We start from the raw sequence: 25,891 nt of genomic DNA on the forward strand, positions 1-25,891 counted from the left end.
CTCCCTCCACTGCCTGGTCTCCCCTTTGTCACTCTCTGCAAAGCATGGCGTGGCTTCCTTCCAGCCCCCGCCCTGCTCACGGCTGCTTGCGAGGGGCGGTCCTCGCCTCCTAGTCTCTCCCTGCTCCGTCCGCTCAGCCAGGCCTCTGTCTGCCCACCCACGTCTGCAGCCACTGCACACCCAGGCCTCCCAGGAGCTGGGATTCCTGTCCCCACGGTGCTGGGGACGCTGACCCGACCGGCACGGCCCTGCGCCAGGGTTTACGGCCGTGGTGGTCAAGTATCAGGAACACCAGGGCCCTGACACCACTCTGCCATGACTGTTTTTTTTCTTTTCCCATTTTTCAGACCATACGCCAAAAAATTTTAGACTTTTTGAACCCCTTGACGGCCCACCTCGGGGTGCAGCTGATGGCCGCCGTGGCGGCGGTGTGGAGCAGGAGGAGAGGGAAGCCGCACAGTAAGGCGAAGGTGAGCTAACAAACCAAAGCCGTCGCTGAACTCACCCTGACAGAAATGCCAAGTCGTGTGCCATCCAAGATGACGTCAGAGGCCGACATGGGAAACTACTGAAGCAGTTTCACCCTTTGAAATGCAAGAGATGGTGCAGCTGAGTCTCAGTACAGCTCTGTGCTGGGCGGGCGGGGAGGGAGCCGTCCCAGCTTGCTCTGCTCTCTGTAGTGCGTGTTTAGTACTGCTGTGCGACCGTTTAAATTCAGTATCTAGCCGCATGCATGCAGCAATGTGTAACGTACATTTCAGAGAAGAAGCACCTGCCACGAGCCCACCGCCTAGCTACGGAAGGGCCAGTTCTACCTGTGAAGACCCCTGCCGCCCGTCCCTGGTTGCCATCTTACAGCTTTTTCCCCAAATCATTAAAGAAAATGTTTTAATTGATTTTGAGAGAGAGAGGGAGAAACATCAATTTGTTTTTCTACTTATTCATGCATTCATCGGTTGATTCTTGTATGTACCTTGACCAGGGATCAAAGCTGCAATCGTGACCTATTGGGACAACATTCTGACCAACTGAACTATTCAGTCAGAACTAAATCATTTTTTAAATGTTTTATATTTTAGGGCAGTTTTAGATTAACAACAAAATGAGAGGAAGGTACAGAGTTCCATATTCTCCCCTCCCATACGCGGCCTCCCCACCGTCAGCATTCCCCTGTGACTTCCTGCCCAAAGTCGTAGTTAATGTGAGGCTTTTTAATTTATGAAAATAATGCTTGTCCCGGGTGGTAAGGAAAATCTACATCACGTTCCTGTGCCCACACTGAGTTTGCATGCCATCCATTTACCTACTGACGGGTCCATCCGGAGGCCCTCCAGGGCTCGGTTTACCTGTCTCTGCAAAACCAGCAGCCTCTTCCCTCTCTCCCTCTCTTGACCATCCAGGTCCCTGCCTTGTCCCTCCCTCAGAGGCTCTTCCCATCCTGGACACTCTCAGCCCAGCGTGGGCTCCTGCTCCCTGGGGAGGCGAGAGTGGCTGGCGGCCCAGCACAGGCACACGGCTTTGCACCTGTGCGGTCCTTCCCGGGTGATTAACCTGATACTCCCAAGTGCACATGGCCATCATAGTGCACTTCCCACATCAGGGCTTCCTGCCAAGGCCAACTAGTGAAACCGGATTTATCGGGTTTTCTTCCTGCCTTTGGATCTTGAGGGCCATGTCTTTTTTTTAAAAAATACGTCGTTTTTAAATTGATTTTTTAAGAGAGAGGAAGGGAGAGGGAGAGAGAGAGAATCTTCGATGAGAGAGAAACATCAACATTGGCCAACTCCTGCAGGCCCCCTGCTGGGGATGGAGCCTGCAACCCGGGCATGTGCCTTGGCTGGGAATTGATCTGGTGACCTCTTGGTGCATGGGTCGACTCTCACTCAACCACTGAGCCACACTGGCCAGGCTTGTCTGGGTCATTATGCTAGCCTGTTTCCTTCAAATTATGTGTTTCTGTTCTAAAATGCTTTCTAAGCTTGAACATACCAGTCTCTCCCCTGTCATCAAATGTACCTTTTGGTCCTGATTTGTATCAGATACTGGTTACATTGTGATGAAATGCTTAACTCTCTCTTTATTCCCACCAATAGTCCTTTACCCAGTTTTCACTTAAATATTTAAAAGATTAAAGAACTCTCTTTCTCCAGGGGCAGCTCTTATAAAATACTTTCCGTGCATCACTCTTTTGTCTTCTCTGTTCTCTTCTTGCCAGATAGTCCCTGTGGCAAGTGCGTTCCAGCTCACCCTCGTCGACCTGGTGTGTGCACTCAGCACCCTGCAGACGGACACGCTGCTGCACCTGGTGAAGGAGGTGGTGAAGAGGCCCCAGATCCGGGGGGACCAGGTCAGGAGCCCGGGGGCCTCCCCATGAACTCGGGCCATTCTCCTAATGCCACATCTTATACGTTGTGTTTGGGAGGAAAACAGGTCGCAAGAGCAGCTAGGAATTTGGGGCGTAAGATGGAGGTGCTCTCACTGTCTTTGGGGAGATGGGGGAGACGTGCCCCGTAGGTTCGGTGTGCTGTGTGAAGGTGGGACTCGGAACATGGCCAGGCATCTTCCGTCCTTGCTCCTTGCTGCAGGCGCACTGCCCAGGACTGGTTCCAATCAGGTACCTGCGTACAAAACGACACCTTTCCTAAGAGGCAGTGGCACCTGCTTCAAGGAATTTGCAGCCTGAAGCGCGTCACAGGTAAAGCAGACACTAGTTAAAGGTGGTGAAGGCCCGTTTTACTCAGTGACCACAGTGAGAGCGAGAGAGCTGAGCTCAGTTCCGCTTTGTGCAAAGGTAACCTGGTTGTTGTTCCAGTTTGGGAGGTGAAATAGTTCCGGATGGATGGTGCTGATGGTTGCCCCAAAATGTGTACATACTGAAACCACTGACCTGTGTGTACACTAAGACACGGTTAAGATGACAAATTTTATGTGTATTTACCACAATAGACACTTTTATAAGAGAAAGGAATATTGCCTTTAGATGTTGAGGTCCTCACTCTCGGGGTGGTGAGCAAGAGCTGGCCGTGGGGACTCCGCGGCGCTCGTCTGTCGGAGGTTGGGGGGCTCCGCGAGTGTCTGGCGGTCTTGTTGCCTTCACTCTGGCGCCTGAATGTGGGAGTAACTTGGCCCTGGAGGAGCACAGCCGGGGGCGGCCGTGGGTTCCTGCGTGGATCTGCATGGTGACAGCGGGTCTCGGGGGCTGGAGGTAGACCTCCCGCGCTGGCGGGCTGTCCTGTGGACGGCGTCACGGGTGGGCTGCCCTGGCAGGCTCGGCGCCAGCCTTTGTACCGATGGAGTAGGCACGCGTAGGTGTTCTTCCCTCGCGTTACTTGAATTTCTGCAGATTTGTGCAACTTGGCCTCCAGGTTAAAAAAACAACAGCACTAGATTGTAACTGCCTGGCTGGTTTTGGGCTGCTCAAATGACAAACTTACGTCTTGTGGTTAGTTCGGTTAATTAGCTCAACTCTATAATTTCTACACAGAGCCGTTCCCAAGCCCAGAGGAAACCACTGTCTAAGTGACTCCAGCCACTTGAGATTTGGGGAAGCTGCCTGGGCTGACTCTGAGGGGGTTCCTGGAGCTGAGAATGAGTTTTCGTCTCTCCTGTCGGTAGCTAGTCCCAGGTGTTCAGAAGGGTCGACCCTGGCCCCCAGCCTTTTGTTTGGGGAGGGTCTGTTGTAATGGCCACTTTCCCCGAGCACTTGCTAAGAGCGGACTAGAAAGTAGGTCACAGCCAAAACCGGTTTGGCTCAGTGGATAGAGCGTCGGCCTGCGGACTGAAGGGTCCCAGGTTCGGTTCCGGTCAGGGGCATGTACCTTGGTTGTGGGCACATCCCCAGTGGGGGGTGTGCAGAAGGCAGCTGATCGATGTTTCTCTCTCATCGATGTTTCTAACTCTCTGTCCCTCTCTCTTCCTCTCTGTAAAAAATCAATAAAATATATTTAAAAATAAAAAATAGAAAGTAGGTCACATAGAGGGACTCCCGCAAGCTTGTCACGCGGGCAAGGTGATTAGGACCTCGTAGGACACTTTTATTTGTTACACATGGGGGATGCTTCCCGTCTGTTACTATGTTTGAAGACCTCGGCTAACCCCTGATTCCTCAGGATGCAGCATCTGCTTCTCTGTTTGAATTCCCTTCCCACCGACTTGGGTAACGGGTTTCGCTTTACTTTTCAGAAGTCGCCGCTCGTGGACGTCCCTGTGCTGCAGTTCTGCTATGTCTTCATCCAGAGGTAGTGCAGCCCCCCACCCCCTTCCCCATCACAGACGCTCCTGCAGAGCTTGCAGATCACAGCTGCGCCTCTCGCTTCAGACCGGGGGCCTTAGTGCAGGAAATGCCTCGGTGGGGTCCTGGCTCCTTCCCGAGGCGTGCGAGGGCCCTGGCGGGCCTCCTCTTCCTCCTGCACGAGCTCGGCTGACATTATAACACCGTGTGCTGTGTGCTGAACACTCCGCCAGCAAAGCCGTAGGTGAGGCCTGGCACACGTGTCTGTTGTCACTGAGAAAAGAGTGGACACATCAGTCAGCCACGCCTCCTTCCCTCTGCTCTCCGACCGTCTGGACCGAAAGCCTGCTGTGCGAGCGTTTGCTTCTGACTTGCTCACGGTTGGCTTCTCTCCTGTGTTTGGAAGTAGGCTCCCGGCGACAGCCTTGCAGGAGAACTTCCCCTCGCTGCTGGGCGTGCTGAGGGAGTCCGCGCAGCTGAACCTGGCGCCCCCGGGGTACTTTCTGCTTCTCAGGTGCGTGTCCAGCGTTCACATCCCCGCGGGTTCTGCTGGGAGGGTTCGTCCCGGCACATTCCTGGTCTGACGCTGACCGTCTCTCCCCAGCATGCTCAACGACTTTGTGACGCGCACGCCCAGCCTGGAGAGCAAGAAGGATCAGAGGGACCTGCAGGTCAGTGTGGAGAGTGGCCGTTGCTGCCTTCCCGAGTGCTATGCCTCTTTTGAGGGTTGCATTGTAGATAATCAGCCCTGGGCAGAAGCTGACCTGGATCTGCACCTCTGCTCAGGCCTCACTTCCTCCTTTTGTCTTCTGAGGGCTTGGCCTCCCTGTGGAGGCTCTGGGTTCAGCTTGAGCACCTGCCGGGGAAGGTGTGCGCTGCCCTCTCTCACTGTGCGCAGGTGCAAGTGGAACTCACCTTAAGCATGATTGCAATAAAAGTCTATCTCTATGCATGCATTTCTTTCCTTACACCCTTTCTCTCCTCCAACCCTCTACCCCCAATTAAAGCAATACATAATCATAGGGAATTTCAAAATGCTGAAAATTCAAGGTAAAACTCACCAGAGGAGAAGGAAAATCTTGGCTTTTGAGTGCAATGCAACTGTAAACAGGCATAATGATGGAGCTAGAAAATCGCTATTTTTCAGCCAGTATAGGGACTTTTAATCCTCACCCGAGGATATTTTTTCCATTGATTTTTAGAGAGAGTGGATGGGAGAGGGAGAGACAGAGAGAAACACCGATGTGAGAGAGACACATCCATTGGTTGCCTCCCACATGCCCCCAACTAGGGCCAGGAACCTATAACCGAGGTACATGCCCTTGACCAGAATCAAACCCGGGGACCCTTCAGTCCGCAGGCTGACACTCTATCCACTGAGCCAAACCAGCTAAGGCCAGTATAGGTACTTCTAAAGGGCTTTTTTAGTCAAAGGCTTTGATGTAAGCTAGGGTATATGTGGGTTTTGTTTGGTTGGTTTTTTGTGTGTTTTTTTGTTGTTGTTTTTGTTTTTTCAGTTTTTATTGATTTGAGAGAAAGAAAGAAAAAGAGGGAAACAGAAGCACTAGTTTGTTGTTCCAGCTATCGATGATGCATTGGTTGATTCTTCTACGCGCCCTGACTGGGGATCCACCCCACAACCTTGGCGTCCCTGAGGACACTCGAGCCAACTGAGCTCCCCGGCCAGGGCGGCTGGGATGTGTGTTTCCGGCTTTGGTGCTATTCCTGCTGCTGGTTCGGATCCCAGGCCTGTGTGAAGGGCTCTCCAGGCCCCAGTTCTGACCCGCTGCCGCATAAGGTGGCTCCTTTGGCTTCCTCCTGGGGAGAAGCATCATCATGAGTGTGCAGGCCCCTGACCTGGAGCCAGCCCCTCCCCCTTCCGAGCTTTGGCCTCTCGCCCCCTCCTCGCCCCCTGGCAGGCAGGCAGGCAGGCAGGCAGGCAGGCAGGCGTGCTCTCCCTTCAGGCAAACACAGCTGCCAGGCTCACAGTGGCGCCAGGACTGTGCAGTCCTCAGGTATCAAGGACCCACAGCCGCGCTTCACTGGCGATGCCGGGTGACACTGGCCCGAGAAACCTGCCAGGGTCCTGTCCCGTTAGCCCAGCTCCCTGGGCAGAGGCTTCGCTGACCGTACTCCTGACCTAGACGCCTCCTCCCTCCACCCCCGTCGAGTCCATTTAACTTCTCTAATCTTGTTCCTTGTGTTATTGTTAAAAGGAGCATCTCTAGCAAGAACCCACGGTTCTAAAGAAAAGCAATCCGCTAGGTGCTCTGTGCAGCTACGACTTCCTGTTTATACTGCTTTATCGCCGTCGGCCAGTGCCGTGGTCGCTGCCGCGTGTGGCTTTTGGGGCCTTGAGAGGTGGGCCCTCTGAGTTGAAGGTGCTGTAAGTGTAAAATACACACCGGTGTCAAAGACAGGCCCAAAAAAGCCGAAACCGGTTTGGCTCAGTGGATAGAGCGTCGGCCTGCGGACTGAAGGGTCCCAGGTTCGGTTCCGGTCAAGGGCATGTACCTTGGTTGCAGGCACATCCCCAGTAGGGGGTGTGCAGGAGGCAGCTGATCGATGTTTCTCTCTCATCGATGTTTCTAACTCTCTATCCCTCTCCCTTCCTCTCTGTAAAAAATCAATAAAATATATTTTAAAAAAAGACAGGCCCAAAAAGAATGCGAACGGTCATTAACAATTTCTGTACCGATGACATGCTGGTCACGTCTTGGACATGTTGGGTTCAGCCTTACCAACTTGTTTCTTTCCACTCCCTTTTAACGCGACCCCTGAAAAGGTCATCTTACCCACGTGCTCAGTGGTGGCTGCGTTGTACTTCTATTGGATGATGCTCTTTCGGGCTCTTAGATTCTTTTTCATAACGAACTTCCTTTCCTCTTTCTCCCAATTCCTCCCAGGAAGTCACTCAAAAAATCCTGGACGCCGTGGCCAACATTGCCGGCTCTTCCTTAGAACAGACCAGCTGGCTGAGCAGAAACCTGGAGGTGAAGGCGCAGCCTCAGGTCTCCCTGGAGGACTCGGACGCCGAGGAGGATGTGTGCGGTAGGTGCAGGAGGTCAGAAAGTGGTGCCTGCTGCCAGCTGGCGGGTCTAGCTTTTCCTTAAAAGTGAACTCTGCCTGTACTCCTCACAGCACAAGTGGGATGTGTAATGAACAGCAGGGTGCCACTCAGTGTCCCGATGACTGTTAACCCCCCACCGAGCCTGCATGGGGGTCCAGGGAAGGGTCTTCCCAAGACTCAGTGATAGAAGTCTTTGTGGGGTTAGAAAACATCGGAGAATGTGTGTGAGGTTCCAGGAGTACTTGAGCAGGAAAAAGAAAAAGACATGGTCCAACCTGCCTGGTGGCTTAGTGGTGAGTGTGAAAGCTGGGGGCTTGTGACTCACGTTCATGAGGGCTCCGTGGCGACCCGTCCGTCATGGTTACACAGATACTCCTTCGTTAGCAGATGCTGCTGCTGCTGCTTCGGCCATGGTGTCGGCGTCCGCCCCCTCGGTGTACAGCGTGCAGGCCCTCTCTCTGCTGGCGGAGGTGAGCACACGCCTGAGCGCCATCCCTTGGGAAGTGCTTGCGCCCCGAATCTTTGGGAAGATGCCTTCTCAGTGCCAGTGGGCTTGTTGGGCTCGGCCCCGCTGCTCTGGGAGGTTCCTGTCAGGCTGCTCACGCCTTGAGGACTGCATCCGTTCCTTCCCGTGGTCCAGAAGATTCTCTCGTCTCGCCACCCCCTCCAGGTTCTGGCGCCTCTCCTGGACATGGTCTACCGCAGCGACGAGAAGGAGAAAGCCGTGCCGCTGGTCTCCCGCCTGCTCTACTACGTGTTCCCTTACCTGCGCAACCACAGGTGCCGGGCTGCGTTGTTCCTCCGCCTGGGGACAGCAGGTATGGGAAACCGTCCGGTGGCTTTCCTAGGCAGCCTCTGACCTTGACCCCTCCCCTGCCGCCCCATTTAGTGCCTACAACGTGCCCAGCTTCCGGGCGGGCGCCCAGCTGCTGAGCTCTCTGAGCGGCTACGCCTACACGAAGCGGGCCTGGAAGAAGGAAGCGCTGGACTTGTTCCTGGACCCCGCGTTCTTCCAGATGGACACGTCTTGTGCGCAGTAAGGAAGGCGGTCTGCCCCCTGTCCTCAGTCCCCACCGGGGAAGCGCCTCATAAATAATCCCACACCTGCGACAGCTGCAGAGTCAGCGTCAGCCCCGATCCTGAGACATCGGCCACACGCCGGTCTCACTGGGTATTCTGGGGCAGGAGTTAATGTCAACGAAGAGATGGTATTATTCGGAAGCGCTTGCTATGGGGTCCCCGCAGTGCTTGGGCCCGCGCTGCGTTGTCTTGTAATCACGGGCTATTGGCACTGCCCGTCCTTGTCCCCCTTCCCCACTCACACTCACGAGTCCTCAGCTTATCCTGCTGTGCCCGGCCCTGCCCGGACAGCCGAGGTCCGGGGAGATCCAGCTGCGAGGTGAACTTCCCACGCCTTTTTCTCAGAGGCCGCAAAACCCCTCAGTGATGTCCTCCTGCGTGGCTGAGCGTGTCTATTAATGGAGGAGGAGGGCAGAGACTGGTCAGCTTTCTTGGTGTGGCCAGAGACGGTGGCTTGCACCCTATAACCCTGTTACCCTTTGGGGAGCCCACTGGAAGACACGTATTTGTCTTCACTGCTCCCCGTTCTTCCCGTCAGCACAAGTGGGAACGTATTTGGGGCAACCTCAGAAAAGCCCGAGTGCCTGACAGTCTGTTTTCCGTTGTGGTGAACTGGGAGTTACTCATTCCATTAGTTACTCCCGGTCACGCTTATAAATGAAAAGCCCTTGCTTAGCTCTCCCTTAGATAAAAACTACTTCACTTACTTTTCAGAATGTGGTTTTTAATAGATCTTAAAGGGGCAGGGTCTTTTCTTGATGCTTTTAATCAGACTGTCATCTTCTGCACATTTAACTAATTTTGCTTTTTTTAAATATCCAGTTGGAAGTCCATTATTGACCATCTTCTGACTCATGAGAAAACAATGTTTAAAGATTTAATGAGTGAGTTCTCTGTTACTTGCACGTAAGTCACACTTTGAGGGACCAACGCCACTGTCGTCAGCTTTGCCCACGTAGTTCAGAGCCCCACCCGCACCTTCATGCGCCACGTGAGCCGCAAACCGCGGTGTGGGGAGTGCAGTACGTCAGGGCCAGACGAGGACCTTTCCAGCTCCCGGCGTGGGCTGCATTCGGTAGCCAAGCTCTCTCGCAGTGTATTGTGGAGAAAGGCGTCAGAAAGTCCTGATAAGTTGTTTACCATGATTTATTAGCACTTTCCTAGGCCTCATATCTTCTCCTAATCCCTCATCACTAAGTCTCATTAAAGATATAAGTATTTTGCCCAGCTAGTGTGGCTCAGTGGGTTGAGCTTATGCCCATGCGCCAGGAGGTCACTGATTCAATTCCCAGTCAGGGCACATGCCTGGGTTGATGCCTCAGTTTCCAGTAGGAGGCGTCAGGAAACATCTCCGATGTTTCTATCTCCCGCTTCCTTCCTCTCTCTGAAATCAATAAAAACCATTTTTTTCCTAAAGAAATAAGTATGTTTACAAATAAATATGCAAGTAATTAATCAAGATCGTGGTTTTTCACCAGGGAAGCTAAGAATCACACTAGTATGCATTCCCTGACACTTACCTCTAATTGTAGTTTTCTCACTAAATGGGACTTATTTCCTGTGTTTGTTGTAGGCATGCAGAGCAGTTCCTTAAAACTGTTCCCAAGTTTTGAGCAGAAAGCCATGCTGCTAAAGCGCCAGGCTTTTGCTGTCTTCAGCGGTGAACTCGACCAATACCACCTGTACCTTCCTCTGATACAAGGTAAGAAGGCATCACCCCACCAAGGCCCTGATCGGGGACTGGAAAGATCTGGAAGTGACACTGTTCCCTTTAAGCTGCGAGAGTCTGGCTCCCCGGTCCACGGCGCACTTCCCTTCCCTTCCTCGGGGTCCTGCACAGATCAGCTCTGCGTCCACATCAGGATGCCCGAGCTCAGAGACTAGCATCTGCCCAGGCCGCAATGAAATTTTAAAAAATAAAGTTTAACCCCACGGACCTCACCTCCAGGTCATTCCTTGAGTCCCCAGGTTCCTAGCCAGTCCTGCCACCTGGCCCTCACCTCTCGGTTTTCTGCTGGTTGGTGTATGTATTTTGTTCAAGGTGGTTGTTTAAAATTTCCGTTAGGGAGAGAACTAGGAAGTAATGTACTTACTCCATCTTGTCCGAACCAGAAGCAGAAACGCTCGTTTAAATGCCAGCGTGCTTGGCAGGTATCCGAGCTGTGCATGTCCTTTGTGCTTGCAAAGGCGACAAGAGGACACCAGTGGGCGAGCTCAGACAGAGAAGGGTATCACTGCGGTGCTGCGGCGAGTCGTAACCGGCAGGACGTCGCTCAGCTGTTTGCTGTGGCAGCTTATGTTCCTAAGAAACCTCAAGTTACAGGGAAAATCACGTTATACAAACCATTACTTCCGTAGACAAGTGGGAAAGACTGTTAGCGGCTGCAGAGTTGAACTCACAACATTTTTTTCCCTGCAGGAATTAAAATTGTTGTCCTGAGTGTGAAATACACACTTTATTGAATAAATCTATTTTATTCACTCATTCCACTTCCTACTTCTCACCACCAAAATGTAGTGCCACCTACCAACCAACCTATATGGTCCTGTGGTCCCACCCCTCACCCAGCACCGTCTTTGGTTTCTGCGCCTCCTGTCTCATACTCTCAGGGGAGATTTAGGCGGTCATTGATGAGCCAATGGCTTTCTGGCTTGAGCCAAAAGTCCATGCCTTTCTCCTCCATGTGGCAGGGGAGTGAGAGCCACGGGAACCCCTTCCTTCAGCAAAGGCCGAGAGCGAGGAGGCCGGTGCACCAGGGCTCAGACTTCTTCCCAGCACCGCTTCTGACCTGGGTGGTTGGGAAATGTGAAGCATTGACACTCCCATTTTTCTTTTTTGTCTGCTGAGAAACTCCAAACTGCATATTTGTGTGACGTCTTCAAAATCTTCTTTCCTTAGAACGCCTGACAGACAATCTCAGAGTTGGACAGACACCCCTAGTTGCTGCTCAGATGTTTCTTTTTTTCAGAGTTTTGCTGCTAAGAATATCTCCCCAGCATTTGACTTCCCTGTGGCCAATAATGGTCTCTGAATTAGTAAGTACAAGCCACGTTGGAGCTCTCACAAATACAGCTTTTTCATATACAGTCATTCGCTACTTGATAGTGGGGATGCGTTCTGCTAGGCGAGTCCGTGGTTGTGTGGACATGATAGAGGCCCTTACACACCTAGATGGCACACCTGGCTGTCCGGTGTGGTCTGCTCCAGGCCACAAGCCTGTGCAGCACGTTACTGCACAAACAACATGAGAGTTTTGGGGGTTTTTTTTTTGAGGGTATGTTTACCAAAGCTGGACAGTAAAACAAGGAAGGGCCGAGGATAGAAGAAGCAGCAGAGGGGCTGAGGGGGGGCTGCTGTGGCTCACTGGGAAGTCAGAGGAAAGGGGGCCTTGGAGACAGGTTTGGGGTTGAGCCCAGGATGAGCTGCCACTGCCCGTTGCTCCCCTGGTTGCCAGTCTCTTGGAGCCCCTTAGACTCCGGGACATGGAGCCTGAGAGGGAAGCAAGGTGTGGGCATGCTCGGGAGGGAGAACAGGCTGGGTTTTCCGGTTTTACTGAGCTGTAAGGGGCATACAGCAGTACGTTAGTTTAAGGTGTCCAGCATAGTGATCTGACTTACATGTGTTGAGAATGATTGCCACCGGAAGTTCCGTTACTTTCGTTATCTCCTATAGATACAAAAAGGGAGAGAAAGTTTTTCCTTGTGATGAGAACTCAGGATTTCCTCTCTCAACAGCTTTCATGTAAACCATACAGCAGTGTTAATGGAGGCCTAATGTTGTTATAGGGGAACAGAATTTGTTACCCCAACATCTATCTCTTTGGCATCAGTATTATTTTAGGCTAGTTACCTTTAAGACACAGCAGGCATGGAGGAGCTCTGAAAACCAAGTGGAGGCTACCCTTTGAGGGGAATCTCCATGTCAGGGTGCTTCCTCCTGCAGCCGGCAGAGCGGGCCACCTGGTCTTTAGAAACTTAGTGCAGAAGGTACGGGCGGGCGAGGGGCTCTTGGAAAAGAGAAAGGATTCCAGGACACAGAATGGGAAGGGCTTTGTCAGGCAGATTGCCTGCTCTTTTGGGAAATGGGGCCTCGTGACAGATGACCTCATTGGTGTTGACCAGAGAATTCCAGACTGGTTGATTAAGATGGTTTGGAAGAGGTTGCAACCCCACCTACTCCTGGTATTAAATCTAAGTTGGATGTCACTGGCTTCAGCACAAGTGACGCCATTTTGGTCCTGTGGTTTTCTCTCTAACAGTTGGGGTATCTTTTCATTTTGTTGATTGTTGTTTTTTTTGCTCAGTTTGCTACTTTTTATAGATATATGAATTTTAAACGTTAAGCTAGGTTTAATTTCTCTCAAATAGTAACTTGAATTCACATTTTATTTTCAAGATTCAGGCATTCATACAGCTCGAGGACGATCTGAAAGAGGATGAGGAATCATTGAGGTAAGGAAGGGTCTGTGCACACACATGAAGGTTAGTGGATGTCACTCTATGATGTAGGGGTACCCAACATCATGCTAAGTACCATTTTCTTGAAGTTCTTGTGAAAGGACCAGCTATTTTGATAATTTCTTAAAAGGAAAAACCTTTTTTATGGGCATTATGATACCAGTCCTAAGTTGGTGTGCTTCGTAAGGCCAAAGCTCAAAACGTCAGAGTTTGGAGTAAGGAAAGTTTATTGATCAAGAAGGGACCAGCCTAGAAGATGGGACTTAATGGTACTTGAAATTCATCTTAAGAAAGTGCAGAGGCTGAGACCGGTTTGGCTCAGTGGGTAGAGCGTGGGCCTGCGGACTCGGGGGTCCCGGGTTCGATTCCGGTCAGGGGCATGTACCTTGGTTGCGGGCACATCCCCAGTAAGGGGTGTGCAGGAGGCAGCTGATCGATGTTTCTCTCTCATCGATGTTTCTGACTCTCTATCTCTCTCTCTTCCTCTCTGTAAAAAATCAATAAAATATATTTAAAAAAAAAAAAAAAGAAAGAAAGTGCAGAGTTCAGGCTTCTTTTATGTCAAGGGATGGGCAGGTGGGAGGGGCAGAGGTGATTGACGACCGCAGGCATGGGGTGGGGGAGGTTGTGCTTAGTCTGTAGACCATAGGTTCCTGCAGATCTTTGATAAACAATGCATGCTTCCCTTATCTCCTGGGAGAGGCAGTTTCTGCTAAGGGCCATTTTTGTAAAACTCAAGCCACAAGCAGAATTCCTCTAAGGATTTGCATGTCTGTGTGCAAAAAGCTGTTTGCCTGAAGGCCATGCGAACAAAGCCACTTGAACAGGTGGAGTCAGAGAGGCCCAGCACTCCACTCTGTTATAGCTGCATCCGGAAAGGGACTGCAGCAGATTCGAATGAGCTTCTAACGAGTTTCTTTGCACATTTATAGAAACAGCAACAAAATCAACAAAACAAAAGTTTCAGTTCCTGATGGAAACGGGCCCTCAATGGGGGAGATGCCGCAGAGTGAACTCATCTTCTATTTGTCAGCTTGCAAATTCCTGGACACGGCACTTTCTTTTCCACCTGACCAGATGCCCTTATTTCAGACGTAAGTCAGATAAGACCACGTGTCCTCTAGAAGTAGGAGGGGCTTTCCTGTACAGCATATGAGAAGCCACAGTGCAATTCCTGGTTGCCAGTGAGCCTGCTCAGCACACTGAGGTTCAAATTACCAACAGCTGTGGTTTTGTGAACTTGGCTCACAGTAGCATGTTATGGGTGTGTGTGTGTGTGTGTGTGTGTGTGTGTGTGTATTTAGGTGCTTTTTGCTAGTAAATGCTTATAAAAACAGGAGTTATGCACTGGTGGTCCTCACTGCATTTGTGTTGATTTGTTTGTGGTCTTTGTTTTTCATTAAATAACTAGTGGCCTGGTGCACTAATTTGTGCACATTGAAAGGAAATTAATTAGAAGAGATATTTTAATATTGCTATTCACCCTTTCTCTATAATGGAAGTGTCAACCAAATTCACGATCAACAATGACAGATGGAAACACATGCATGCGATTGGTGCCAGCAAGAGCTTTATATGTATGGCGCATGTGCAAGTCAACTTAACCTTTTATAGATATAGAATAAACTTGCTTAATTAGACCTGCTTTCTGATTGAGCTAAACTTTTTCCAGCCCAGTGAAGCACCCCAACTTCTCTTTCAGGTAATTGTCAGCAACACAGCAGTAAATACCAACACGAAGCAGATTATTATTGTAGATCACGCAGGGAGAACAAAGGGTAAAATATTTAACTGCAGCAGTGTTTGACTATAATCTGTGCAGTGAGAAAACCTGAAGTCATTTTCAAGGTCCACCATTTCTTACTCCTTTTCAGTCGGGTCAAGTTTCTAAGCTTTCTAAATCTCTGTTTTCCGGCTAATGAAAAGAAAATAGGATTCCACCGAGTCCCCTATCTACCTACTCCAGGACTTCTGTGAGGATCAAATGAGATGAGGCACAGGAAAACGCTTCACAGACATTTGGTTACAGTGTGAAATGTTTCCACCTGGCTATAAAGCAAGTCATGTTCCTGGGCTGAAGAAATTCCAACGAGGCTAGTCGCTAGGGAGAGGAAGCCGGGTGTTGCTATGTGATGTCATTACCTAGTGCCCACAGCAACCGTTTAGGGCTGGGCTGGGCTGTGGACCACATTTTGCGCCATGGGGTCTCAGCAGCATCGTCTGTGATTTGGTGGGGTGTCACTCCGGGGTGGTGGTGGGGCCTGTGTCCCACTTGGGGGAAGCCAAGTGTTGCTTTGTGGGGGCCAGGTCCACGGTGCCGTTTCTCTGTGCGTGTCACAGCAGCTCCTGCGTTGAGCGTCTGCCCCCTGGTGGTCAGTGCACATCATAGTGACCGGTCAGACAGGCGGAGGAGCTCTTAGCATATTCGCCTTGTATAAATACAGATTTATGTATATAGATTGGGACATACCGTCTCCAATCACATTGCCCCTCTTGGCTCACATTTCCTGTGGGCTTCACACAGCTGCTCATCATTTAGTTTTGTGCCGGGCCCAGACGCCACTCCTCTGTTCCATTCCATAAGGAGAGTCATCATGTGGGAATGTTTGTGGTTAAAAGCGTGTCCTTAAATGCTTGTTACCACATGAAAGAAGCCAATGTGAAAAGGTTACGTGCTGTGTGATCCCAACTACGTAACGTCCTTTAAAAGGCAGGACGAGGAAGAGAGTAGGAAGATCGGGGTGCCCGGGCCGGGGAGGGAGGCAGAGCACGGCTTCTTCGGGCGGTGGGACTGCTGCATGTGCTATCGAGTAGGTGGTTTTATTGATCGGAGTGATTGCTCCCGAAGAATGAAGCCACAGACCAAAGGTGATGGGTGAAAAGGACGCAAACTTTATTGCAAGCAGACACCACCTCTAGAACCTTAATTCTGAATGCTAAGCCTAGCCCTAGCTGGTGTGGCTCAGTGGATAGAGCATCGGCCTGCGGATTGAGGGTCCCGGGTTCGATTCCGGTCAAGGGCACATGCCCAGTTGTGGGCTCCATCTCCAGTGGGGGGCGTGCAGGAGGCAGACGATCAGTGATTCTCATCATTGATGTTTCTATCTCTCTCCTTCTCCCTTCCTCTCTGAAATCAATAAAAATATATTTAATAAATAAATAAATTCTAAGCCTAAGACTCTGTCCCTCTGGACGGACAGAGGGGCACCTGAGGAGGGTGACCGCCGCTTTGTCTTGAGGCATGAGACCCCCCTTTCTGTCGTGGGGCCTTAGCCCTGTACTCAGCTTTCAGGACCCCAACACTGCACTTTTCCTCGTCGGGTCCTCTGTGTAGCTTGGCGTCCCTGTTGGTTGATCTTACAGCTCTCCCAGGTGCTGCCAGAGAAAGCCGAAGCTTCCGCCTCCCACTCCTCAGGTCAGGGCTACTGTTGGCCTAACCCAGCGGTCAGCAAACTCCTTAGTCAACAGAGCCACATATCAACAGCACAACGATTGACGTTTCTTTTGAGAGCCACATTTTTTAAACTTAAACTTCTTCTAACGCCACTTCTTCAAAATAGACTCGCCCAGGCCGTGGTATTTCGTGGAAGAGCCACACTCAAGGGGCCAAAGAGCCGCATGTGGCTCGCGAGCCGCGGTTTGCCGACCACTGGCGTAACTCATGGTCACGTTAATTGCTCAGGCCAGAGATGCCCCTGTCTGCCCTCGGCTTATGGCTGTCTCAATCGCTTAGGCCAGATGAGTTTCTGTCTGCCTGTGGCATTTCTCTGTCCTCTGTCCAAGTAAGACATACACTGGCGCCTAAGTCTCATTCCTTCCCATGGACCATCTTCATTCCTAAAACTCCCTAAACCTGCCTCCTCTACCCCTAAAACTGCTCTCACTATAACAATGGCCCGTGTCACTGCGTTAGTCCAGACCCTCGGATGCCTAGCAGCAGCGGGAGGGAGCCGTGAACCGTGCCCTCGTGCAGGATCACCGACGGTTAGGTGTGCACCGCTCTGGTGGGGGATGTGATCATGGGGAGGCCATGCCTGGGGGGCAGGGGGTGCATGGCAACTCTGTCCTTTCTGTTCAGCTTTGCTGTGAACCTAAAACTGTTCTTAAAAAGAAAGACTTTTTAAAAAGTGGGTTCTGATGTACATGAATATGCATAGCAGCAGCATTCATAGCAGGCAAAGGAAGGAGACGCCCCACTGTCCATCCGGTGATGAGTGGAAAGTGGGGTCTTTGGTGATAAATACGAATGAAGGACTGGCACCCGCCACCACGCAGGGTCCCTGACGGCACGGGTGAGGGAAGAAGCCAGCCACCACGGCCCCGTGCCCTGTGATTCCTGTGGTGGGAATGCCCGGAGTGAGACACTCAGGGCTAGAAACGGGGTGAGTGGCGCCTACAGGGGAGGCGTGCAGGGCACTGAGGGGGCGTGCGTCGAAGATTGATCATGGTGATGGATGTACAATTCTGCGATACACTGGAAGCCATTGAGTTGTACACTCTGCCCAGGCGAACTGTACGGGGATTTTAGCTCAATAACACTGAGTCGAAGAGGCTCTCAGCCGCGTGCTGACCTTGCATTCTCCCTGCAGGTACCGGTGGGCGTTTGTGCCCGAAGTGGACACGGAGGGCCCCGCCCTCCGGGCAGAGCTGGAGGAGGGTCAGCAGGAGTGCACACCCCACACTGTGCGGATTCTAGAACTTCTCAAGTTAAAATATGGGGTAGGTGTTTTCCTTTCCGAAATGTCTACTCGTGGAAGACGGGAGGAGGGCTGAGGGAAGTGTGTCCGTACGCCACCTGGTTTTAGCCACTTGGAATCATTTTCAGAATGTGTCTGAGTATGAAAACTTGGAGATGGCTACAAATTCCATCTTTAGTTTTCATTTGTATGTCACTCTCCCGTCCCAGCTGCTCAGAGGCCAGGCTCCCTGGCTAACGCAGACATGTGGACGCAGTTTGTTACTTAGAGGAAGGGCCGCGAGGAAGGGCAGGGCCTCTGTGGGCGGGGCTTTGGGTGGATCCTGGTGGGAAGGTCGCTTGAAGACCAGCCTTTGCGTGTCTGCAGCTGCCCTGGAGCCGACATGAGGTGCGTGGAGAACCGTCTCTTGGGACTGGCCGCCCGCATGCACTCACTTGGATCTCTGGCCCTCAGCTGAGACGTGTCATTTACATGGTCTTTTCCTTTTGTGTTTGTTTTTGCCAGGAACTCAGCAGCTCTGATGAGATCACCGTGAAGAGTGGATTCCCTCTTCTGCGCCAGCACTCTGTGTCCAGCCTGCGGCAGCTGATGCCCTTCTTCAGGACGCTAAACTGTGCTTTTAAAGCCCAGAGCAAGCCGCCCGCGGACACCCGAGAACCTCCCCTCGTGGGGGGCCCTGTCACGGACAGCCCGAGGGTCTTGAAACAGCTGGAGGGGTGTGTGGAGGGCGATTTTCTGGAGCATCTGGAATGTTAACCTCCGAGACAGCTGGTCCCGTCCCTTTCCTGAGCCTCCAGCGTAAGCGGCAGACTCTGTGCAGGGAGCGGCCAGGCAGGCTCTGCAGACACGCTAGTTCCACTGGGACGCGGACTTCAGGTCATTTCCTGCTGAGCAACAAGTCCCACCTCCCCAAAGGCCTTGTAATATATGTGGATTGAATTATACGTTTCTTCCTCAATTTATGTAAAGAAAATAAAGTTAATATATCATCTAACGATCGCACAAAATCTAAGTTGAAGTATGAAGAGTCATTCTCTTTGTCAGCATAGACACATGGGTCTGCCTAGCCTGTTACTCTAAAAACTGTAACTGGTTGAATATTATTTTTAACCTTTTACACACATTCCTTTAAAGTATCTATTTTAGTGCCACATTTTAGAACTAAAATGTATTTTCTGAAAACAATAATTGCCCATCCAGCAGTGGGTGCTTGAGGCGGTCACCTGAGTGTATTAACTCCTGCCATTAAAATCACGTGTTTGCACCGTTCAGCTGCCCGAGAAATGCCTAGTTTTCAGCTCTCACAGCTGTCACCTTAGGTATGTTCCACAGTGACCTTGCCAGCACGTTCCAGTTAACAGGCCAATCGGCGGGGTCACGGAGCCTCTGGGGCCCCAAACAGCTCTCAGGGAAACCCCCTCTCAGACTCTTCCCTCCCTCCCCCTCCTTCCGGGGCCTCTGCCCCTGTGCACACCTCGCTGCTCATTAAAGTGACCCCTCCCCAGGCACAGACCCCCCAGCCTGGCAGCATGTCACCCACGGTCTCCAAGCCCGTGTGTCTTCTGCCAACCTCCCCCCGTGGAGGCCTGGCTGGGCGCCCTCTGCTGCGGCTGGCCTCCCAGACCCGCCTGTGTCGCGCCCGTGTCAGCCGGGAGCGTGGAGTCCCTCCCCTGGCCCAGTGCCGCCTGCTGTCCTGTCCTGTCCTCCCCGCAGACGGGTTGGGGCCTGACGAACGATGGCGAAGTTTCTCCTAACTTCCCGCTACTTCCTAGTCGGTGTGCAGGGCAGCACTTGGTGTCATTAGTCCCAGCAGAGGGTCTGGGGAGCACAGAGCCACGTGGTTCCCCAAATAAGGGCTAGAAATAAGCACCCAAAGGCGCCACTAGACATCATCCTATAAAACCAAAGCCTGATACGCACATTGTCCCCTCGGCAGTCGTTCTGCCAGGAGTTTGCGTGGGAGACCAGGGGGTTCGACAGCTCGCTATGATGTGTGCTGACCACTAGGGGGTGGCGTGGAACGTGGTGGGCCTCGGCAAGTGGCACTGGCAGTGGAGGCGCTGCCAGCCCTGATGGGCCCCAAGGAGAGTGGAACCTCGGCGGGATGGTGGAGCAGGAAAGTGGGCGGCGCCAGGTTAAGGTGGGGTGCAATTTGGGGCTGTGAGCCTGGGGCACAAGCTGGGGTCCAATCCCTGCAGGCCACCCCGAGGGACCCCACCCGTGCACAAATTCGTGCACCAGGCCTCTAGTGACAGTTACACAAACAGGTGTTAAAAATCACAAGGGAATTGTTTTTGGGTGTCAGGGGATAACTTTGAAAACATTTGCAAGTTTGGCCACTACAATTTTAAGTATTAAAGGATAGAATTATAAATCCTCTGTAACATACTATGCATTACCTGTAATCCAGGCTTTGAGGAGATAACTGTGCTCGTTAATAGTTAACATGTGGGTAGGTATACGTGTTCCATCCGTCAAAATTTACAACAAAACTAATCGCTTATGAGTGGGTAAAAAGCTGAGGTACATTTATACCATGGAATACTATGCAGTAGTAAAAAAAATATATAATCTCTTACCCTCTGAGACAGCATGGAGGCACCTGGAGAGGACCATGCTGAGTGAAATAAGCCAGTCGGAGAAAGACAAGTATCACATGATCGCATTCATATGTGGAATCTAATTAATAAAATAAACTGATGTTCAGAGTGGATCCAGAGACATGGAAGCATGGAACAGGGTGCGGGATCTCAGAGGGAAGGGGGGGAGGGTGGGTGGGAGACCTTGGATGCATCTGTGCATCACCCATGGACGCAGACAATAGGGTGCTGAAGGCCTGGGAGGGGGGGGGCAGGGAGGGAGTAGGGGCGGGCTGGAGGGGGTCAATGAGGGGAAAAGGGGACAGGTAATACTTCCAACAACAAAGATTGATTTTAAAAAACCTAATTGCTTATTTATAGCATCAGTAGCTATGACGCCATGAAAGGTAGTGCTTATATCTGTATTTAGATATACAAATTTTGTTTTTCTTTTTTTTTTCTCCAGTATCTAAAACAACTTAATGGTCTCTGATAATACCATATATTATTTAATCCTTATTTAAGATAAATCTTTTTTGTTATTTACGTATATTTTTTTATTTTTTGCTCAACAGCTTTTATTTATACTGTATATTTTTATTTATTTCAGAGAGGAAGGGAGAGGGAGAGATAGAAACATCAATGATGAGAGAGAATCATTAATCAGCTGCCTCCCACACACCACACACTGGGGATCAAGCCCACAACCCGGACATGTGCCCTGACTGGGAATTGAATCATGACCTTGAGGTTCATAGGTCAACGCTCAACCACTGAACCACACCAGCTGGGCTTTTCAGAGAAATCTTACAGGGCAGGGCCGGGATTCAACAACACACCCCTGTTTCTCATAGAACACAGAAAGTCTTACAGTCTGGCCGGTTTGGCTCCGTGGATAGAGCGTCGGCCTGCGGACTGAAGGGTCCCTGGTTGGAGTCTGGTCAAGGGCACATGCTGGGGTTGCAGGCTCGATCCCCAGTAGGGGGCATGCAGGAAGCAGCCGATCAATGATTCTCTCATCTGTGATGTTGGTATCTCTCTCCCCCTCTCCCTTCCTCTCTGACATCAATAAAAATATATATTTAAAGAAAGAAAAAGTCTTACAAATGCAGAGTACATTCAATCTCTTCTTTTATCAGTGTGCACTACAGTAGTTGAGGATATAGGCTCCGTCGTCAACTGGCCTGGGTTTGACATCAGCTTCCCCACATACTAGCCTGGGAACATACTTTGTGTCTGTTTTCTCATCTGTAAAGTGGGAATGTCAATGGAAACCACCTCTTCAAGTTGTAGCAACCACCATCTCTGCCACCTCTGTGTTTCATATGAACAGGCATTTTGTTTTTGTGGTTGTAGTTAATCCTGACCTGACGATATTTTTCCACTGATTTTCAGAGAGAGTGAAAGGGGGAAGAGAGAGAGATGTGAGAGCGACACATTGATTGGTTGTCTCCTGAACACATCCATATCGGAGTCAGGGATGGATTCTGCAACCCAGGTACATGCCCCTGACCAGGGATCAAACCCTCAGGCGATGCTCTGACCACTGAGCACACCGGCCAGGGCTATAGGAACAGTTTGATCGTGCACCCATCAGTAAAAATGAAGTCTGTGCCCCCCCCCGCAGTATCCATAAGCCTACGTGGTACAGTAACTTACCTGAGTCCAACAGACACTGTATATTTTATAAAAGAGGAAATTGGTATTTATTTAAAATATATTTTATTGATTTTTTACAGAGAGGAAGGGAGAGAGATAGTTAGAAACATCGATCAGCTGCCTCCTGCACACCCCCGACTGGGGATGTGCCCGCAACCAAGGTACATGCCCTTGACCGGAATCGAACCTGGGACCCTTCAGTCCGCAGGCCGACGCTCTATCCACTGAGCCAAACCGGTTTTGGCGGATATCGGTATTTTTACCTGAAGACAAACTATATTGTGTATGTCCTAGGAGGAAATGGAGGAAGCTAGGAGGAAAACGGAATTCACGGCTCTGATAGCGTCTTCTTCCTCCCTCCGAGCGCCCTCTGCACCCGCCTGGGAGATGACAGCTCTGACCCGGCTCCTCCCAGGGAGGGGGTGCCCCATGCCACCCAGCATGCCAGGGCCGCTGCCCTGAGGGCCAGCAGGGGGGCAGGACAGGGCATCGCCGCGGGTGCCCCCCCCCAGGGACACCGCTGTTCTCCCGGCTGCAGGGGGCGCGGGAGGGTGTGGTGGGAGGTGCCTGTCACTGGGTGCTCCGGGCTCCACCGGGCGCTGCTGTGTCACGTGCCTGGCGTTCTCTCTGACCCCACCCTTGGGAGGTGCGGACTGAGCCCCAGAGCCAGGAAATGAAACCTATCAGCCCAGTGCTGAGGAAATCACACAGGAAACCTCGAGAAGCTGCGGGGGGGGGGGGGGGGGGGGGACTGCCTGGAGGACAGTCCTGAGCCCGCCCCGCCCCCCTGGCTTCCCGCAAAGTCACCGCGCCGAGGGCCACAGCAGGGGGTGCTGGTGGCTCCCAGGAGTGGGGGGCGTGTGTGGAGGAGAACAGCCTGTCTCCCAGGATGTGCATGTGGTGCAGTTCACTCAGGAGGAGGATTGGCGAGGTCTGTGGGAATAGGTGATGGGGTTTTATTTATTGTTTTATTTTTATTTTTTAAAAAGTAATTTAAATAAATTTATTTGCAGGAGAAAAACATCTGAACATCAGCAGGTACAAGTCTGATCCACAATGACCCAACAACTGCCTAACTTGTCCTGGGTACTCGATGGTGACGGGGTTGTAAACGAGGACGGGAGACCGGACAGAACGCTGTGCCCCCGGACTGACAGGCTCCGATGCCGGACAGAGCCTTCCACCAGCCACCGTTTGCAGCTCAGCGGCTCAGCTGGCGGAGCGTCACCCGCGCACAAAGGTCACCGTGTGGGTTCCCGTCGGGGCAGGTTGGGGCGCCTCCCCGGGCTGTGGTTTGGTCCTGGTCAGGCGAGAACAGGAGGCCACTGACGAATGTTTCTCTCACATTGATTTCCCCCCACCCTCTCTCTTTACCTTCCTCTTTCTCAAATCAGTTTTTTACAAAAACATATATTTTTTTAAAAAAGATGATCTTTGAAGACAGCACTACCACAGGAGTAAAGCCCAGGAGCTAAAAGGAAGCGTCCGTTAGATCTGAAGAGGACAATTAAAGGCCATACATACGCTGTAACTTCTAAGATACTCTATGCATTTAAGGGAGTCCCCCAAGAAATAACATTCGGAATTTTGGAACGACATAAACTCATTTAAAAATGTTCCAGGAACAATAGGCAAAAGTAGCCAGAAACTTTCTAAAGGGGAAGAGCAATGAGAGAACTCACCTGGGCAGATCTTTAAACACCTCATGGAGCTGACATCCTTGGTGTCGGTGCAGGAACAGAGAGGAGGCCGATGCGGCGAAACAGGAAGTCCATCTGCAGTGGACATAAAGGGACAGAGCAAGTTGGTGTATAAGAGGGACACGGTAAATCCAAAGGGGGAGGAAAAGTGGCTTATTCAATAAATAATGTTAGGAAAACCGGGTAACGAAGGGGAAAAAAGTTAGATTCATACCTCACATCTTTCACCAAAATAAATCCCAAACAGATCAAAAATACTGGAAGGAATCAAGAGAAAATATTTACACAAGCAAAGAATGAGGATGATCTTTCATATATAAATATTAATTCCAGAAGTCATAAGAGAAAGTTTTATAGTTTTGACTATATAAAATTTTCTTTTTAAAATTCTGCGTAACAGAAATCATCATAAACAAAGTAAAAGACAAATGGCAAACTGAGAAAAAATATCTGAGACTCGTATTACCAAGGGCTAGTTTCTCCAATACTTAACTCCTATTGAAAGAAAAAAACTGCAAAAGAAAGGGACAAAAGATATGTACAAGGAATACACACATAAACACACATACACACACACATACAACATGTGGCTTTTACACATGTGAAAAGATGCCCAACCTTACAACATGACGATAAAAATTAAAATTGCTCTGAGATATTATCCACAGACTCTTTCAGCATCTGTCTGTCATAGGAGAAAACAGGATCCCCGCTGCATTGCTACAGGGAATATACAAACTGGTACCCGCTATGTGGAGGAAATGCGGCAATTACCATCAGAACTATGAGTGGATATCTCTTTTGACCCAACAATTCTACTTTCAGGAATGAATCTGATATACCTACTGTGGGGTCCGAGCCCCGGTGCCGGGGACTGGACCTCCTGGGACGCCAGGTATTCGACGGAGAAGCCATGAGAAGTTGTGGGTATAAGAGAGTCTTCACTGTAGGAGCCAATGGCCATGGAGCCATTGCTACGACCGGAGCTACTAGACAAAGCAGTTCTTCCGAGCAAAGTCCCTCCAGCAGCGGGGACCCGCACACCGGCTCGGTAACAATACACCTTGCCCACGGAGGAGCAGCTAGCCTCCAACATGGGGCCCTCCACCAGCCCTCAGAGGAGCTACAGCCTCCCTGAGCAGCCCCCTCCCAGCGAGCTGCCTGCGGGTCTGTACCATCTATCATACTAAAAGCATAATATGCTAATTAGACCAGACATCCTTCCAGGTGACCTTCTGGACGAAGCCACCGAGGTGGGGGCCAAGGCAGAGGCGGCCACCATGGCGGGGGCCAAGCCCCTTGCACAAATTTCGTGCATCGGGCCTCTGGCACTGTAATACTAACTGAGACAAAAGAGGCTTCAGGCCAAATGTGACCTCTGTCCTTTGGGTGATAGCAGGGCAGCTGGCGCAGCCCACAGGCAGGGAGATGGCTGTGTCCTTGCTCCTTGCCCCCGAGTGTCGCCTCTTCGCCTTGAACACTCCCGATTAGGATTCCCGCGCCCGACGTGGCCTTGACCATCCTTTGCACTCTAGACAGGCCCCCCCCCCCCCCCCCCCCGTACGTGCAAAATGACGTATGCACAAGTGACTCATCGGAGCATTATCGATCAGAGCCAACGTTGGAGACTCCCTGTGTCCACAGTAGGAGATGGGCTCAGTAACTGACATCAACACAATGGAATGAATGTGAGGGAGCTCTTTCCGGAAGGTTCTCCGAGATACACTGTTCAATGTAAGAGGAGATGCGTAACTACAGGTTTGTGAAAGCGACCCAGTAGTGTGCAGAAGCAGTGGCTAAGCCTCCCTGCAGGGCGTCACAGCTTTGGCTGTGGATCCTGTCTCCTTTACTGACTATAAATAAATAAAACTACCTGCTGACAACCATGTCTCCTTTTTTTTAAATATATATATATATATATATATTATTATATATATATATTTTATTGATTTTTCACAGAGAGGAAGTGAGAGGGATAGAGAGTTAGAAACATGGATGAGAGAAACATCCATCAGCTGCCTCTTGCACACCCCCTACTGGGGATGTGCCGGCAACCAAGGTACATGCCCTTGACCGGAATAGAACCTGGGACCCTTCAGTCCGCAGGCTGACGCTCTATCCACTGAGCCAAACCAGTTTCGGCCATGTCTCCTTTTTGGATAGAACACCCCAAGCAAACCCCTTAAATGTGGTAACTATTTCACATTGTGTTTGATTTTTATTTATTATTTTTTAACACGGGGTGGGCTGGAGAGGGGCTGGAGAGAGGGGGAAAGGTACAGGTCCCCTGGGTCTTTGGGGGCAAGAGAGAGGGGGAGGGGGCAGGAGTCTGGAAGGAAATGACGTGGGGAGGGGAGAGGCCACATTGTGCTTGATTTAGACCGGTCAGATTTTATTTTCTCTGACCAAAATTTTAT

At 51.0% G+C, this 25,891-nt stretch overlaps 1 protein-coding gene across 1 annotated transcript in view; it reads left to right on the forward strand.

Annotated features, from left to right (window-relative positions):
* Positions 1-18,548, forward strand: part of DOP1B (DOP1 leucine zipper like protein B) — a 59,241-nt gene extending 40,693 nt beyond the window's left edge. The window contains exons 22-37 of the mRNA XM_054713529.1: positions 348-470; positions 2,216-2,347; positions 4,183-4,238; positions 4,641-4,745; positions 4,836-4,902; positions 7,138-7,282; positions 7,689-7,771; positions 7,972-8,081; positions 8,191-8,337; positions 9,204-9,265; positions 9,955-10,083; positions 11,281-11,417; positions 12,778-12,833; positions 13,772-13,933; positions 17,429-17,558; positions 18,041-18,548. Coding sequence (XP_054569504.1) covers positions 348-470; positions 2,216-2,347; positions 4,183-4,238; positions 4,641-4,745; positions 4,836-4,902; positions 7,138-7,282; positions 7,689-7,771; positions 7,972-8,081; positions 8,191-8,337; positions 9,204-9,265; positions 9,955-10,083; positions 11,281-11,417; positions 12,778-12,833; positions 13,772-13,933; positions 17,429-17,558; positions 18,041-18,292 — 1,896 coding nt within the window. The 3' untranslated portion in view covers positions 18,293-18,548. The remainder of the gene's footprint in view (positions 1-347; positions 471-2,215; positions 2,348-4,182; positions 4,239-4,640; positions 4,746-4,835; positions 4,903-7,137; positions 7,283-7,688; positions 7,772-7,971; positions 8,082-8,190; positions 8,338-9,203; positions 9,266-9,954; positions 10,084-11,280; positions 11,418-12,777; positions 12,834-13,771; positions 13,934-17,428; positions 17,559-18,040) is intronic.
* The last annotated feature ends 7,343 nt before the right edge of the window (positions 18,549-25,891 follow it).

This window comes from Eptesicus fuscus, chromosome 3 (assembly GCF_027574615.1).
Source record: "Eptesicus fuscus isolate TK198812 chromosome 3, DD_ASM_mEF_20220401, whole genome shotgun sequence".
NCBI classification, from domain to species: Eukaryota; Metazoa; Chordata; class Mammalia; order Chiroptera; family Vespertilionidae; genus Eptesicus; species Eptesicus fuscus.